An 18326-nucleotide genomic window follows, 5' to 3' on the forward strand; every position below is an offset into this window, starting at 1 on the left:
AATCACTGCAGGAAGAGCTGCTTCCTTTAGAACAAACCAGTAACAAGATCCCTCTTCTTTTCCACACCGGGGAAGTTGCTAAGTATATACCAAAGCCAGGCATAACTCATTCCTAGACAGCCTCAGGCTTCACAGCACAGAATGGGTGTGGGCTTGGGCACGGGAGGGAGGAAAGGAGATGTGGGCACCTCGTGGAGCTGAAATGCCACCCATCTCCCAGCCCCTGGGTCGCCCACACCACTCACTCCTTCTCCTTTCCCCACAGGACTTTTAGTGCACTCCAGACAGAGCTTCAAAGAGACAGCATCATGAATATTTATTATGATTATTTTATTTAAAAAAATAAGCCCCACATCTCCGGACAATAAACTACAATACAGTAAAAAGTAGCATCTGGTGTTAGACACTCTGCCAACAGGCTGCATGCCTTCAGTGCCGGCAAAGGCTCTGCACAGACGTCCATGGTATTCCACACTGCCTCCCCCATTTCAGAAGTCCCTACTGAAATGAGAAGGACACTGAGGCACACAGGGGAAGAGAATGGCCTGAGGTTAGACTGCCAGGAAAGGCACATGGGAACTGGGCCCAGAAAATTCCGACCGTTCCATACAAAATGCTACCCAGCAGGGAAAAAGAGCCACTGTCTTCTTCCAAGTGACCGGTAATGCCACACTCATGGGGCAGCAAGAAGGGTGGCAAGGGAACCAAGCCCTGACCCAAGCCCAGTGATCAGGCCAGAGCCCAGCCAATGGGACTCACCCACAGGTCCAGGCTCACGCCCTCACCTCCACCGCACTGCCCTCACTCCAAAGCCCAACCCTCCTTGCGGAAGACCAGCTGCACGGCCTCATTCACGTCATTCACCACGTGGGAAGCCTCCATGAGCCCTGGACTGAAGCATAAGTCTCGGTGCCCATGGAATGGAGGCTCCCCTCCTCCGAGGACAGGCTCCGTGGACTGTGGGTTCCTGGGATTGTAGACGCCTGTGCACACCAGAATGGAGATGCAGCTCTGGCTTGCTGAGGGCTGTTGCTGCTGTGGGCCCCCGGCCCCTAGTTCTGGCGCCCCATCACGCGTTGCCTTCTGCAGGTACTGGTGGAACAGGTTGGCGCCGTATATGTCAGACATAGGGTTATCACTGGCAGGGGCAGCCACACCGGAAAAGGAAAAAGGAGAAAACCCTAAATCAGTGTTGCAAAGCAAAGGGAGCAGAGAAGAATTTCGGGGCAGAAGAGTCAATTAGATAGAGGGAAACGGGGGTGAGAGTAGAGAGGGAGGGAGGGAAGGGGATGTCATAAAAGGGACGAAGGAGGGGGAGCAGAGCCTACCCCACAGCATAGAGCTTCCGGATGGGGGCGGCCCAGCCCCGCCTCTCCGCCTGTTGCCTGATCAGGTCCTCGGCATACTGGTAAGTGAGGATGCTGGGTTTGCCCATCAGGCCCTCGTATCTCAGCTCCTTGCCCGTCACTTTCTGGTAAATGGTTTCCAGGCACAGGAGAAAGGTGCCATGTCCAAACCTGCCAGAAATGAGCATGCAGCAGTTCAGTCTTCCTGATCTCCAGGCTCTTCTAGAGAACAGGACTGCCATTGTCTAAGCAGCAAACACACAGACCAGCCTTTTCCCCAGGGTAAGAGCTGACATGTAGCAGACACTGTGCAGGCACTGGAGGCAGCATTTCACATTTCCCTCTCAGAAAATCTCTGAGATGACACTATTTGTAAAACGAGGAAACCAAGGCACAGTAAGTAAGATTAAGTAACTTGTTCAAGAGGGCAGAGCTAGGATTACAACTCAGTCTGACTCCAGAGCTTAAATCCTGCTGTAGAGCTGAGGCAGACTACGGTTGCACTTCTCCTCTTCTTTGCTGGTGTCCACTTTCAGCTGACCATATTGCCACTGGGTGTGAAAAAGACCTTCCCTTGCCTCCCTTCCAGCGAGGCGTGGCCATGTGACTAAGCTACAGTCAAGGAAAGCAGAAATGCTGTGCTAAACTTTCAATAAGTATCCTTAAAATTGGGGACAGGGAGCCAGGCGCAGTGGCTCATGCCTGTAATCTCAGCACTTTGGGAGGCCAAGGCAGGTGGATCACCTGAGGTCAGGAGTTCAAGACCAGCATGGCCAACATGGTGAAACCCTGTATCTACTAAAAATGCAAAAATTAGCTGGGTGTGGTGGCACATGCCTGTAGTCCCAGATACTTGGGGGACTGAGGCAGGAGAATCACTTGAATCCAGGAGGCGGACGTTGCAGTGGGCCAAGATTGTGCCACTGCATTCCAGCCTGGGCGAAAGATCAAGACTCCGTCTAAAAAACAAACAAACGAACAAACAAACTGGGGACAGGGCATTCTTCTCTGACCTCTCTGCCCTCCCCAACTCCTTCCTGACACCTGGAATGCTAATATGATGGCTGGCGCTTGGGTACAATCTCGGCTCACTGCAACCTCCACCTCCTGGGTTCAAGCGATTCTCCTGCCTCAGCCTCCGAGTAGCTGGGATAACAGGCACCCGCCACCATGCCCGGCTAATTTTTATATTTTTATAAATATAAAATTTTAGTAGAGACGGGGTTTTGCCATGTTGGCCAGGCTGATCTTGAACTGACCTCAGGTGATCCACCCACCTCAGCCTCCCGAAATGTTGGGATTACAAGCATGAGCCACCACATTTTTCAGTGTCATTTATGTAAAGAATTCTATTTTTAATTAGAAAAGTTCATCTAAAATCTGGTTTGTCAATTGAAATCTGCCCCTTGCTTTTCAGTTCACAGCGACATAACCAACCAGGCCCACTGATCTAGTGTCAGCATACCCGCCACTAGGAATAATACTTCAGAGACAATGCCAAGCCTCGAGCCACAGACATACACTTTAAAAGTGACAAGAGCATACCATACTCTGTCTCTCTGGGACTACTGAGACGGGCCCTGAGGCAGTACTGGGCCGTGCCTACCCTCTGCTGACGAGCACTGTTGACTGGGGGTCAACAGCAGGCTGAGACTCAAGAGACTAGCCATGCAGATAATAGCAACCGAACAGTACACAGCAGCTGTCAGCTGGCCTTCAAGTAAGCACCTTGAGGGCCAAAAAAGGGCTGCCTCTATCTGTGCTAGCCCCAGAATAAGACAGGACAGATGATACCAACACAGCTGAGCAGGGAGTGCAGGCACCTGCATGCCCCTGAGAAAGCCATTTATCCGCTGGGTCTCAGTTCTCTGGTCTATACAACTATCAGAACAAGCCTTGGCCGGCATGATGGCGCACGCCTGTAATCCCAGCACTTTTGGAGGCTGAGGCAGGGGGATCACTTGAGGCCAGGAATTCAAGGCTGCAGTGAGCTATGACTGCACCACTGCACTCCAGCATGGATGAGAGAGTGAGACACTGTCCCCGCAAAAAAAAAAAGACAAATCCTCGCTTCCTCCTGCCCTATGTCTTAAGGGTAAAAGGAAACGAGAAAGTGAAAGAAGCCAATGCTACAGGGTGGAGCCAAGGAAGGAAGAGCAACTGAATAACGTGCACAGATACGGTATGAAAAGTGCCCAGGGTTTGGGATCCACCAGACACGAAGAGCATGTTCTGTTAAGATTCAGGGGGCAGGGGTCACGTGTGAAACATCCTCTCAATACATCCTCAGACTCCATAATCTGTAGTTTAGGTGTAGTAACTAGTATGTGGAGTGGTCCCTGAAAGCCCTTCCAAAGGCCAGGTTACTGCAGCAACAACAGGGCCTACCTAAGTAAGGTCCCAGCACCCCGGGTGTCAGGACGGGTGGGAACTGCCTGCAGGACTGCCCAGGCAACAGCCAGGAGTGGACCACCAGGCCAAGGCTGGGAGCTTTGTGTCCTCACCTGGGCATCTTGGCTTCAGCCATCCACAGGAGATCCATGTTGCTGGCTAGGATGGGGAGGTGGGGGTAGGGGGGTGTCGCCAGGCCAGCCCCAGGGCTCCCATTGCTGAGGAGGACATCCATGATCAGCTGCAGGCTGGTCTCCCAGCGGACCGGCTCCCCTAGGAGGAGCACCCCTTTAAAGAACAGAGGCGCAGATGACGGCTGCAGGGCAGATGGCAGGTGGCAGGCCCTCAGGATGCCAGCTAGGGCTACCCATCCGCAAGCCCTCCACCCATGGTGCACCCAGCTGGGCAGGGGCACAGCTCCCCAACAAGTCTAGTAGAGCCCCTTACCCATCCACCCTGGGTGCACAAGGCCCAGGGCCCAGGAAGGAGATTCCTGAGGGCTCCCATTCTGACTTCAGTCCACCGGTGCTTCACAGAAGAGGTTACAAAACAAAAGCAGCATGTCTCAGGGCTACTTCTCCTTGCTGGCTGGGACTCTGCCACCACACTGTCCTCACATGACTTAGCAAGGGCTCCTGTTCCCTCAGTCACTTCTCTCTGAGCCCCAGGGACCGGCAGAACCTAACAGCCAGGACAGGGGGTGTGTAGTGATAGAGACTTGAACCCCAACCTGGACTCCACCGATTTTCCCGTATGACTGTGGGCAAGTAAATTCTCTTCTCTAAGCCTCAGTTTCCTCAACTGCAACTACATAACAGCAACACTACCTACAATGCTGTCGTGAGGATAAAAATGAGCTGTATCATCAGTAAACAGCCCAGGACTAGACACACAGTAAGCACTAGGCAAAGGACACTGCTGACACTAAGGTATAGGGCCGGTGAACTGCACCAGACCAGTGATTCTCAATGGGGCAGCACCGCCACTGATGAGATGCTTTACAAATCAGAGGCAATTTTAGTTGTCACAATGACTAAAACCTAACAAGTGAAGGTTGTGGGAGGGGGAAAGGGATGCTACATACTCAGGACAATCCTGCGCAATCAAAAACTATCCCACACTAAAATTAATTTTTAAAAAAGCCGTCCCATGGCTGCGTGCGGTGGCTTGTGTCTGTAATTCCAGCACTTTGGGAGGCCAAGGTGGCAGGATTGCTTGAGCCCAGGAGTTTGAGACCAGCCTGGGCAACATAGTGAGAGCCCATCTCTACAAAACAACAAGAAGAAAAAGAAAAAACTTTCCCATGTCCTAATAACATTTGAATGTCCCACCTGATATCCTGATATCCACATAGGTGAACAACCCTTTCAGAATTACTTCAATAATTCTACTTTACACACAATCACAAAGTATTTTTGTACAGCTTCAATAAACATCAACTTTTCCAAAAATACAACCAGATTTTTCCAAAAATACAACTATCGTCTAAGTCAAGAGAAGACTGTACTTTGCCTTTTCAAAACTCTACCAAGAATTGTTCCCTATTTTGGAAAATTACTTGACCAATGGCAATGCTGCCCTTAATTTCTGAGTCACCAGTAAAACACACTTGTCACACCTATAAACACACATCAGCCTGCATTTGTAGCTGTTAACATTCATGGTGATTCTGTTTAGTGCCACCATTTTACTTCTTGGATAATTACTACATACTGAAATACATTATCTTCTTACTAAAAATGTTTCCTTTAATATCCCCCTGTTACAGTTAGGGCTTTATACTGAACTAATTTTTAACATGTGTGTATAGAAGTTATATTACCTATGAATTTCACTTCAGGATAATAAAGGGGATATTCCAATGTTCTTGCTATAAAAAGGGGAGAACTGGGTTTAAAAGTTGAGAAACACTAGACTAGATCACCTCTATGTGCCTTTCCAGCACTAAGATTCTCTAAGCTTACGGTTTTCCTGGAATAGTGAGTGGCACGGGGAAGGAAAGACTAACAACAGTCTCAGAGGTGGTGAGTGGCAGATGCAGACCAGAGCCCAGGTGTTCTGACTCCAAAGCCCCCTTGCTGCTGAACCAGGCTGCAGGCAGTCACACTGAGACAGCCTGAGGGCCAGAGAGGAGAGGGAGAAAAGACCTCACAACTCATCAAAGAGGACCTCTCTTACCTTCAATGCGGGGGAAGTCATTCCTCGGGAGGGGCTGCAGAGAGACAAAGAAGAGGCTATCAACACAAGTCACCTTCCACTCCTGGAGAACCACACCCCCACCTCCAGGGTGCTGGGAGGGGAGGGGAGACACACTCCACAGACTCCACACCCGTGGTCAAGCCCAAGCCAAGGGAAAGCTGGAGAGGACTGAGAAAGATGTGAGAAAGGCAAAAAGACAATGGCCAGGTGGGGCCACAAAACAGGCAGGACACCACGGGTGAAGGCACCAGGAGGAAGGGTGGTCAGCTGTCTTTCTCTGGTGGGAGAGGACACAAAATACAGCCAAGCAAGACTCTAAAATCAGGCAGCTAAGGTGAGCCTGTGGAGACGAAAGCGGCATCACGCCTGATGGGCCATTTCTCCTCATGTCGGTTGTTGAGCAGGCAGCTTCACTCGACCAGCCTCGAGGGTCCATTCCATCCCCAGGCCATGGTAGTCTTGGCTCTGCCACTAACCAACTATGTGACCCGGGACAGGTCACTCCCCTGTGTGGGGCTGTCTCTGAGCTATTCCGAGATCTGTTCCAACTCTGACATTCTGGTTCTCCACGGAACTTGCACAGGTCAGGGAGGAAGTGCTCTGTTCCACAAGAAAGCTCTGGAGGAGGGAGGACTTCAGCTATATCACCAAATAAAAAGTAAGTTATCTGTTTATAACTGCAGTCGTCAAACTGTGAGAATGGTCTGACTCAAGACCTGGGCTATGTGATACGCAGACGGTGCGATGAGGAGAAAGTGAGCCAACGAGCACCTCAAGAGATGGCAGTCATGCTGCAGAGTATCACCAAGGGATCAGATGAGACGGGACAAAGTCAGTGCTCAAAAATGAGCCCAGCGCAGAGGGCACCTGGGCAGATGTGCAGACTGACCAGTGCTTCCTCTGCAATCAAGCTGCCTCTCCCGAGGGCAGCTCAGTGCCGGGCCTCAGGATCGCTAACTTCACAATGGCCAGCTCTCCTGGGCAGCACTGGGAAGGCCAGCCAGTAAGTCTGGAATTCCTTGTTGGACAGGATGCTGCGGCTCTGAAACGGGTTCCCAGCTAATTACAAGCAATACAGAGAGGACAGAGCGTAAAGCCGTTCGCTTCTCTGGGCTTTTTCCTTTTTTTTTTTTTTTTTTGAGACAGGGTCTCACTCAGCCGCCAAGACTGGAGTGCAGTGATCACAGCTCACTGCAGCCTCCAATGCCTGGGCTCAAGCAACCCTCCTGCCTCAGCCTCCTGAGTAGCTGGGACTATAGGCATGATGGCCTTTTTTTTTTTTTGAGACAGAGTCTCGCTCTGTTGCCCAGGCTGGAGTGCAATGGCGTGATCTCAGCTCACTGCAACCTCCGCCTCCCAGGTTCAAGCAATTCTCCTGCCTCTGCCTCCCGAGTAGCTGGGATTATAGGCATCCATCACTGTGCCGGGCTAATTTTTGTATTTTTAGTAGAGACGGGGTTTCACCATGTTGGCCAGGCTGGTCTGGAACTCCCGACCTCAGGTGATCCACCCGCCTTGGCCTCCCAAAGCGCTGGAATTACAGGCATGACTCACCATGCCTGGCCAAATTTTTTTTTTTTTTTTTTTTAGAGATGGGGGTCACACTATGCTGCCCAGGCTGGTCTTGAACTCCTGGGCTCAAACAGTCCTCCTGTTTCAGCCTCCCAAAGCGTTGGGATTACAGGTCTAAGCCACCGCAGCCAGCCTCTGGGCCATTCTCATAAATCCAGGGAACAAAACCCTTAGCCAGATGTGCCTCCAAAGAGGCATGGACAAATCACAGCTCTGCAGAAGGACTTGCAAGGTCAGCGACACAGCCACTGCAGGGCACTGGAGGAGTGAAGGATGACACAGCCCAACCCGTGCTCCTTATTACCGTGGTCTTTAGCCGCCGCTCCAGGTCCACCATGTCAAGCAGAGGGAAGGCCATCCGCAGCTCATCCATGGTAACGACATTTCGGAAGCCCAGTCTGGAGCAAGCTCAGGAAGTAATGCTGGACAGTTCTTGGGGAAGATGCCTTTCTGAATGCATCAAATCACAAGTGAAGGGAACACAACCCACTCCTGATCAAGCCAGGCAGGAGGGCACCAAGCAGAGCCCAGCAAGGATAGCACAAATCCTGCAGGTGCTGGCAGGCAGGCTGTAACTGCACAGGCAGAGTAGAGAGGGCAGCTCCTGGGTAACCTACCAGCAGTCACCAGGCACATGCCAGCTACCAGGTCCTATGCTGGGCACAGCCTAGGGGGCAAAGGCACATAAGAATCTCTGTCCCCAGCTGGGTGTAGTGGCTCATTCCTGAAATCCCAGCACTTTGGGAGGCTGAGGCAGGAGAATGGCTTGAGCCCAGGAGTTCCGGGCCAGCCTGGGCAACATAGTGAGACCTTGTCTCTACAAATAAAGTCAGCTAGGCATGGTGGTGCACACCTGTAGTCTACTCAGGAGGCTGGGGCAGGAGGATCACTTGAGCCCAGGAGGTCAAGGCTACAGTGAGCTATGATTGCACCACTGCACTCCAACTTGGGCAACAGACTGTGACCCTGTCTCAAAAACAAAAAACAAAACAAAAAAAACTCTGTCCGCAAGAAGCCTAGCACATTCAGAGCCCATCAAAACCAGTGTTCTGAGAACAGTGCTGCCAGTCAGTGCTGAGTTCAGAAGAGACTCCTCAGTGGGCTGGGGAGTCCAGAGGAGTCATGGAGAAGTAGGGCTGGAGCTAAAATCTTAAAGGATGAACCCCAATCAGCAAGGAAGAGGAGGCCTTGGGGAGGGGCAAGCCAGCTTCAGCCTATCTCCTCTAAGATCTGCCTCCATTTTCCTGTCCTCAATTCCAACTTGCAATCTTAACTGGACATGGTTTCAGATCACTCTCAAAATGAATTTCCCCAAAATCCTGATTCTATCAGATTGCCCCATCAGCAATAAAGCCTGCCCTGCCCTCCACTGCCCTGAGAAGTCAGTCAGACTCCTCAAGTTTACTTCCAAGGTTCCCGACACCCTGGCACCACCCTTCCTGTTCTTTCATTCCTCTCCCTATCCCATTCCCAACCTTCTACTTCCCCTGCCTAGGAAAGCCTAGCCATCTCCTGGGGCTCCGCTGTACCCCTCCAAGAAGCCACAGGCAACTCCTGCCCCAGGGATACTCCAACGCCTCCCCTCAACACCTGTGGCGCAGCTCCTGTGAGCTTATAGGCCTTCAATCATACACCATTGTAAACGCTCCTTTACTGCTCATGGTGTTATTCTTGCCTCCTCAAGCACAAGCCCTTGATTTATTCGTAAGCCCTACGCCCTCATCCTGGTCCTCGTCCCATTCAGAGTGTGCAGCAAACTGCTGGTACACAGGATGTGCTCAGCACAACTCAGTTGCTTGAAGCGGGCCAGGTATTATTCCGCAGGCTCCCAGAGACAGGCTCCCAGTAGCTGCTTCACTACCACTGGCTAATAAACTGACTGGGCACCCCCAGGAAGAGGCTACAGCAGGGATTCCCAAACCTAGTTACAGAACCACTAAGAGAGGTGTTTTGTTTTTTAAAAAATACAGATTCCTGAGTTTTACCCTAGACCTAGTGAATTAAGGGTCCAGCGCAGATACCCTGGAATCTGTATTCTAAGCTTCGCAGAGGATTCTGATGCAGGGGTATGAGGACTAGCTTTTGGAAACCACCAGACATGACGACTGACCACAATCGGGAGCTGTCCTCCTTCCCCTGAGCCCACAACATCGCCTGTGTACCCCAGCACCCAGCACTCCTCATTACAATCCCCACTCAGCTAAGGGAGGAAACACCCCAGCCCTGCCCCTTCCCTTCAGCCACAGTTAAGACCAAAAGGATACCTCTGGGCATTTTCCACCACGGGCCCCTGCCCAGACACCAGCATCCGCTTCTCATGGTACTCTGAGAAGAGCTTCATGGGGCTGTGAGAGAGGATAACTTGGTCTGCATCCACCTGTAGGGACAGCCAAGACAGGGGAGGGCAGAGGAAGACAGAACCATTGAGGGAAATAATGAGACAAGTGGCAGGTCCTTTAGCCTAGGGAAGGGAAAAACCCGCTCAGAAAAAGAACGGGGAGCAAAGCCCTTTCTAGCATCCAGCAGCACTTCTAAAAGGCACCCAAACAGATCTGAGAAGAACCTGTCTCATTTGGTTCCTGCCACACAAGAGACCAGAAATGCCACAGATGTGGGTTCTGACCACTTGCTACCGCCACTCTGTCAGGTTAGGTTTGGATTTCCCAAGCCCCCACTTGGAAGCCATAGGGTTCATGTGTGCTCCCTGTGACAGTCACAGAAACTGGTCTTTTACTTTCTATTTTCATTTCTGCTAAGACTGAGCTGCTTAACATTTATACTAACCCTAACAATGCAGCCTTTACTTGGAAGGTTTTTGGATTTCACTCTGGAAATCACAACAAGGAACCAACTTTATTCCGTCACATTTTACATGCAACTTTGAGCAGCATCATCTAATCAGTCAGCTATTTTATTTACTCTCCTAGTTCCAAAAGACTCTTTCCAAAAGCTGAATTCACCCTCAACAAACAAGAATGCATCAAAGTTGGGATATGGTGCAGGGCTGCAGGTGGCTGAAGAGGACAGCACTCCTTCAGGTGCACACATCATACCCAGGAAAGCCAAGGTGTGACTCCAGAGCCACACCTGCTATTCCTGCTATGCAGAGTTCTAGACATGTGTGTGACCTTTGCTTTCCAGGGACTCACCCCCCCATGCCCAGAAGAAAAGAAACAGATACAAGGACATAATCTACAACTGCCAAATACACAGGCAGGATTTCTGTGTTCAGCTGTGGCCATGACCTAGGACCAGGTGATTCCATATCCCAACCCAGGGGAAAGGGACTTGGAGCTGGGGCAGGGACTCCATTAGGAACCAGGTCCTTGGGCTTCCATGCCTCTGGCTGCCTTCTCACCTCGCACCCCAGCAGGGCTGACAGCTCCTGGGCTTTGCTGTGTTGTAAGATGTTCCCAGCATTTGTAACAAAAACCACGGGCACCCGCAACTGCCCCTGGGAGTTCGCCAGCCTCCGGAAGGCTTCCAGAGCAGCAGGGATCACTCTGTGGCCCCGCACAAGCACTCCATCGATGTCCAACAGGAACCCAAAGGTGGGTGGGCTCTGCAGAGATGGTAAGATAATTACCAGTACGTGAGTAACAAAGAAACAACCCTTACAAAGAGAGGCTCAACCCCATCCTCGGGTCACTCATGTCCCTTGAAAACCTATGTCAGAAAGAACAAAAAAACGAAGATAGGATTCTGATAGGGCAATCTTTAAACAGAAAATAGAGAAATCCAAAGAAAATATAATCCCAACACTTATTTTTAATCATTTGTTTTTACAGACAGAGTCTTCCCATTGCCCAGACTGGAGTACAGTGGCATGATCACAGCTCACTGCAGCCTTGACCCACTGGGCTCAAGGGATCCTCCCGCCTCAGCTTCCCAAAGTGCTAGGATTATTAGGCGTGAGCCACTGAGTCCAGCCTAATCCCAACACTTTAAAACAACCAATTAATAGTTTCCCTTTTTTCTCTATTCTCATATTTGTCTTGTAGCTACAAATGTACTATATGCGATTTTACATCATCTCGGTTTTTTTTGCTTGACATATCATAAATATTTTTATGGATTACAATAGTCTTTATAACCATCTTTTAAGATTTTATTATAGCAAAAAGTTAAAAACAAAATAACCTCATCACTACGAACAATATAAAAATGTTTCAAAAGTTTCTTGTCTCCAACTTACTTAGTCCTATTCTTGTCTTGCATAATTTCCAGAAGACTTTTATAAATCTATAGTATACACACCTTTCTAATCTTAACACACACAAACAATCATGTTGACTTTGTTTTCCAACTTACTTTTTTAGTTGGTATCTCTTGGCTGTCTTTTTTTTTTTTTTTTTTTTTGAGACAGAGTCTTGCTCTGTCGCCGAGGCTGGAGTGCAGCAGCATGATCTCAGCTCGCAACCTCTGCCTCCCACGTTCAAGTGATTCTTCTGCCTCACTCTCCCAAACAGCTGGGATTACAGGTGCACCCGACCATGCCCACCTAATATCTGTATTTTTAGTGGAGACGAGATTATGCCATGTTGACCAGGCTGGTCTCAAACTCCTGACCTTAGGTGATCCACCCACCTTGGCCTCTCAACGTGTTGGGATTACAGGCTTGAGCCACTGCACCCTGCCCTATCATTCCATATTAATTATGCATAGCTCTATTTCCTAAACATCATTTCTGGCTACATACTATTCTGAGTGAATAATTCACTAATATTGTTCTCTATATTTTGGACAGTTAGGTTTTTCCACAATTTTGCTATGAAAAACAATGCTACAAGGAACCTCTATAGGAATACTGATTTTTTTCCCCATATTATGGGTATTTCCTTGAGCTAGATTCTTAAAAATAGGAGTAATAAATCAGAGAGAGCAAATGTAATTACGCAAACACCTACTGACAAACTGCTGTTCAAAAACGTGTCCACTGGCAACGTACTTTACCCTTACAATATCGATTTTCACAACTGTTAATTATCAAACTTTTTGATAATTTAAAGGTAAAAAAATTATCTCTGTTCTATCTGCATTTCCTGGATTTATAAAGTTGAATGCTGTTTTTAAAAACCATTCCATTTCTCATTTTATAAACTGCCTGTTAACATACAAGATGTTCTTCAATCGTCAAAAAAAATCTAACCTAACTTGTTTGCTATTTTTCTTTTGTTGGTGCCAACTAGGTCAAGTCATTCTTACTGACACACCTACTCTATGCACAGAGCTCCCTTTATAAAGAGCAACCAGAAACAGAAATGACGCTAACAGGCCAGGTGTGGTGGCTCACACCTGTAATCCCAGCACTTTGGGAGGCTCAAGAGGGTGGAACACTTGAGGTCAGGAGTTCAAGAACAGCCTGGCCAACATGGTGAAACCCCGCCTCTACTAAAAATACAAAAATTAGCTGGGTGTGGTGGTGGGCGCCTGTCATCCCAGCTATTCGGGAGGCTGAGGGAGGAGAATCACTTGAACCTGGGAGGCAGAGGTTGCAGTGAACCGAGATCGTGCCACTGCACTTAAGCCTGGGTGACAAAGCTAGACCCCATTAAAAAAAAAAAAGAAGAAGAAGAAAGAAAAGAAAAGAAATGGCGCTCCAGTCCCTAGTTTCTTAGCTAGGGTGACAGAGCAAGTAACCAGCCTAGAAAGCAAACTCTAAAACAGCAGCATTTTTGCAAGTGCAAATCAATTCTAGGTAAGTTCTAAATAAATAAACAGAATTAAACAAAGGCAGTTTCTTCAAAGAGAATTTTGACCCAGACAATGAAAGTGTTAAATACATCCTGTAACAAAACTCTTTGCACCCCCCAGTCACCCCTAGACTAGATGAGTGGTTCCTGCCTGACTACATGGTTCAATGAGAAGACAATTAGACAAGCAGCCCCAGGACAGTCTACAGGGAGCCTTGCACTAAGAGATGAGCCCACACCAGGGGAACCTGACCCACAGGGGTGGGGAAGATTGGCCATCACAAGTCTCCTAGGCCAATTTAAGGAGTTTGAAAATGGAAAGTGGTATCATCAGACCTGAACTATAGAAAAAAATTTGGCTGCAGAGAAAAGACTGCATTGGGTGGACTGAAGGGAGTCAACCGAAAGAACACCAGGTGGGACCAAACGCAACCAAGACAGAGAAGATGGAGGTTTTACCTGAGAGGGTGGTGATAAGAATGGAGATCAGGTGGGGTGGGGGGAGGGTGGAGGGACAGCATTAGGAGATATACCTAATGCTAAATGACAAGTTAATGGGTGCAGCAAAACAACATGGCACAGGGATACATATGTAACAAACCTGCAGATTGTGCACATGTACCCTAAAACCTAAAGTATAAGAATAAAAAATAAATAAATAAATAAATAAATAATAAATAATAAATAATAAATAATAAAAATAAAATAAAATAAAAAAAGAATGGAGATCAGGGGGCATTATCAGAGACAGAACAGTCATGACTTGGTAACCATCGAGATACAGGGGTGGAGGGAAGAGGGAGCCACACGGACTCCCATGCTTTTTTATTTTGGTCTGGGAACCTGGGAGGATGGATGCAGGTATGAGTCACTGAACCAAAGGGCACAGCAGGAGTGGGCAGTGAGAGGTCATTGGAGGATACAAGGTTAAGTCCCACTTTGGACCTGGGAGACAGGCAAGTGGAGACATCAGCACTGGACAGGTCCTGGAGATGAAAATTTGGGAAGGTCTCGCCTCTCAGAGAACCAGGAAGAACAATACTACTTAATAATGGACCACACAAGACCTGCCAGCAAGACAGTGCAAGGAGGAAAACCAAGAGCGTGTGGGGTCCAGGCAGCTGAGGTATGTCTCAGGGTCCAGTAAAATAGGGACTGGAGTGGCTGCAATGATCCCATCTCCTTTCCACTGAACAGGCAAGACCCCCGGGAGCGGCAATCTTCCAGCTCCTCCATGTTAGCTTGTACACGATCCCTCCAAGCTTGGACAATGACAGCTACAGAGCCAAGCAGGAGGAGGGCAGGGACCCTGGAAAAACAGGAGGAGGCAACTCGAGCCAACAAGATATCACACCTGAACACCAAAAAACAGCTGCCAAGAGAAAACTGACCAAGCCCCACATGCCACACAGGAAATGCCTGGACAAATGGTGCCTCTAACCCTTGGCTTCACAGGCTTATGCTGTTGCACCCATACCTGTCACTGTCCCAAGCACTCAGCCAGACATGTAACAAAGGCATTTTTATGTATTCTTTTTGGCAGCCCTTTGGGGAAGTGTCAGCATCTCCAAATGGCCTTGCCTAGCAAAATGTGCCTGGTTTACACAAGGTGTTCAATATACAGGCACTAAACTACCTGACTGGACAAATAAGACACCAACCTCAGAGAGAACTCAGCAAGGGTCACCCAGTTCACAAGTGCTGAATTCAGGATTCAGCCTCAAATTCAGCTGGCAACTCGGCAGCACCTCAGAGAAAACAGGGGACCCCAGGACTGCTCCCCCCACCTCCTGCCAGCCCCCAGCTGTGAGTTCCATTTCTTCTCTCTCCTCAATACACTCATGTATACCCTCAAGGATCCCTGGAGCCCCTCCCTATTCCCCAAGAAATCTCACTAGAATGGGGGTCCTAACCTAGGCCCACAGATAGATTTCAGGATGGCCATGAATCCCCTTTAAACACTACATGCATTTTTCCTGAGAAAAGTAACCATAGCACTTTTCAGATTTCATTTTCTTATTCTTCTCAAGGAGAATCACTACCAGGGCTTAAAGGGAGGAGGGGATGTGATTTGCCCTTTACTCCCATACCTGGCACAGTGCTTAGACTCACAGATGATCGACAAAGGCTGACTGGATGCTGAATGACCCAAAGGATAAATGATTAGGGAGAAATAGACACTTCCCGACCACCCTATCCCTTTCTGAAGGAAAAGAGTGGCTCTTAGAAAATAAGTCCCTGGAGGTAAGGACTGGGTGATTCCAACACTTTTTTGTGGCGTGATCTTGGCTCGCCGCAACCTCCGCCATCTGGGCTCAAGCGATCCTCCAACCTCAGCCTTCCAAGTAGCTGGGACTATATTGCACACCACCACACCCACCTAATTTTTGTATTTGGCAGAGACGTGGTTTCGCCATGTTGGTCTTGTCTCAAAGCTGGTCTCGAACTCCCAACCTCAGGCGATCTGCCCACCCCGGCCTCCCAAAGTGCTGGGATTACAGGCGTGAGCCACCGCGCCCAGCCAACACTTTAAGAAACAGCCTTGGCTGGGCACGGTAGCTCACGCCTGTAATCCCAGCACTTTGGGAGGCCGAGGTGGGCAGATCGCCTGAGGTTGGGAGTTCGAGACCAGCCTGACCAACACGGAGAAACCCTGTCTCTATTAAAAATACAAAATTAGCTGGGCGTGGTGGCACATGCCTGTAATCCCAGCTACTCAGAAGGCTGAGGCAAGAGAATTGCTTGAACTCGGGAGATGGAGTTTGCGGTAAGCCAAGATCGCATCGTTGCACCCCAGCCTGGGCAACAAGAGGGAAACTCCATCTCAAAAAATAAATAAATAAATAAATAATAAATTTAAAAATTTTTTAAAGACCTAGATTTTAAGTGATATTAAGGAATTACTAATGTTGTCAGGTATGACATTGGCATTTTGGTTATGTTCAGAATGTCCTTATTTTCTTTTTTTTTTCTTGGTTGAGACAAGACAGGGTCCCATTCTGTCACCAAGGCTGGGTACACTAGTGTCATCTCAGCTCACTGCAACCTCAACCTCCTGAGCTCAAAGGATCCTCTTGCTTCAGCTTCCCAAGTAGCTGGGACTACAAGCATGTGCCACCACATGCCTGGCTAATTTTTTTTTTTTTCTTTTGTAGAGACAGGGTCTCCCTATGTTGCCTGGGCTGGTCCGGAACTCCTGGGCTCAAGTAATCCTTCCAACTCCAAAAGTGCTCGGATTACAGGTGTGAGCCATGGCACCCAGCCAGAATGTCCTTATTTTCTTAGAGGTACACACAGAAGAATTTAAGGTTGAAATGACAAGAAATCAGAGATTTACTTTAAAATCTTAGAGCCACAAAAACAGGAGGAGGGAGATAAGCAAAGCAGGTGTGGAAAAATATTAATCATTGCTCAACCTGGGAGATGGGCACAGGGGTTCATATTATTCCCCATTTTTGAATTTTTGAAAACTTACATAGTTGAAAAAAAAAACAGCTCATTTGTACAATGGTTGCAAAATTTACCATACATAGTTTTAATGGTCATTGCCTAAATAGTCACAAGATTTGCTTTCCTTTTTGTTTTTCTTGTTGTTGTTGTTTGGTTGGTTTTTTTTAAGACGGAGTCTCCCTGTCACCCAGGCTGGAGTGCAGTGGTGCAATCTCGACTCACTACAACCTCCGCCTCCTGGGTTCAAGCGATTATCCTGCCTCAGCCTCCCAAGTAGCTGGGACTACAGACACGCACCAACACACCCGGCTTACTTTTTATATTTTTAGTAGAGACGGGGTTTCACCATATTGGCCAGCCTGGTCTCAAACTCCTGACCTCATGATCCGCCCGTCTCAGCCTCCCAAAGTGCTGGGATTACAGGCATGACCCACCGCGCCCGGCCCAAGATCTGCTTTCTTAAAAATAAGAATCCATAGCTCCTGCTACTTAGAACAGCAAAGTTTTCAGGAAAATTGAGCAATATCCATAAGGCTCCCTCACCCATCACTCCAACCCCTCCTCAACCTTCAGGATGTACACAGAGAACCAGGCACCCAGTACCATAAAAGGGGAGGTGTACATCAATTATAACAAATGTACTACACTAATGCAAGATGGTAATACAGTCACGCACCACAACGATGTTTCAGTCAATGACACACTGCATATACAATGGTCCCTTAAGATTATGATGGAACAGGAATTCATAGCTGAAGAAGAGGCAAGAGAAAAGGTAGCCGCAGAAAGAAAAGAAGAACATCCAAGAAAATTCACAGTGAAGGGTTCAGCAGAAGCTTTTACAGACCTCACGTTCCTTAAAAAGTCTGAAACATGAACTCCAACACCAAAAGGTTTTCATTACTAGGGAAGAATGTTTATGGTACATTATCTGCTTACAAGCAAACCTATGACAAAAAAAAAAGAAACCAAGCAAACCACAATGGGCATATTTCTGATAAGAGTGACACCTCAAGAGCCTCAGAGAGGTCCTTCAGAAGATATCCAGAAGGCAGCACTGTTATCACAGATGACAGTTCCATGCATATGACTGCCCCCTAAAGACCTTCCAATGGGACATGGTGTGAAGGCGGAAGACAGCGATATCTTACCTGACCTGACCTTATGTAGGCCTGGGCTAGTAGGTGTTTGTGTCTTCATTTTTAACAAAAGTTAAAAAAAAAACTTTTTTAAGGTAGGGCACGGTGGCTCACGCCTGTAATCCCAGCACTCTGGGAGGCAAAGGCGGGCAGATCATGGGGTCAGGAGTTCAAGACCTGTCTGGCCAACATGGTGAAACCCCATCTCTACCAAAGATATAAAAAATTAGCCGGGCGTGGTGGTGCACACCTGTAACTTTTTTAATAGAAAAAAGCTGCCTGTAATCCCAGCACATTGCAAGGCCGAGGCAGGCGGATCACGAGGTTAGGAGATCGAGACCATCCTGGCTAACACAGTGAAACCCCATCTCTACTAAAAATCCAAAAAATTAGCCAGGCATGGTGGCGGGCGCCTATACTCCCAGTTACTCCGGAGGCTGAGGCAGGAGAATGGTGTGAACCTGGGAGGCAGAGGTTGCAGTGAGCCAAGACCATGCCACTCCACTCCAGCCTGGGCAACAGAGCGAGCGAGACTC

At 48.5% G+C, this 18326-nt stretch overlaps 1 protein-coding gene across 1 annotated transcript in view; it reads right to left on the reverse strand.

Annotated features, from left to right (window-relative positions):
- Nucleotides 1-311: 311 nt before the first annotated feature.
- The window catches only part of HDHD5 (haloacid dehalogenase like hydrolase domain containing 5), a 20118-nt gene continuing 2103 nt past the window's right edge, over nucleotides 312-18326 (reverse strand). The window contains exons 2-8 of the mRNA XM_032138356.2: nucleotides 10867-11070; nucleotides 9773-9885; nucleotides 7813-7906; nucleotides 5916-5949; nucleotides 3851-4025; nucleotides 1329-1517; nucleotides 312-1138 (exon numbers count right to left, since the gene is read on the reverse strand). Coding sequence (XP_031994247.1) covers nucleotides 802-1138; nucleotides 1329-1517; nucleotides 3851-4025; nucleotides 5916-5949; nucleotides 7813-7906; nucleotides 9773-9885; nucleotides 10867-11070 — 1146 coding nt within the window. The 3' untranslated portion in view covers nucleotides 312-801. The remainder of the gene's footprint in view (nucleotides 1139-1328; nucleotides 1518-3850; nucleotides 4026-5915; nucleotides 5950-7812; nucleotides 7907-9772; nucleotides 9886-10866; nucleotides 11071-18326) is intronic.

Source organism: Hylobates moloch, unplaced genomic scaffold, assembly GCF_009828535.3.
Source record: "Hylobates moloch isolate HMO894 unplaced genomic scaffold, HMol_V3 SCAFFOLD_19, whole genome shotgun sequence".
Lineage (NCBI taxonomy): Eukaryota > Metazoa > Chordata > Mammalia > Primates > Hylobatidae > Hylobates > Hylobates moloch.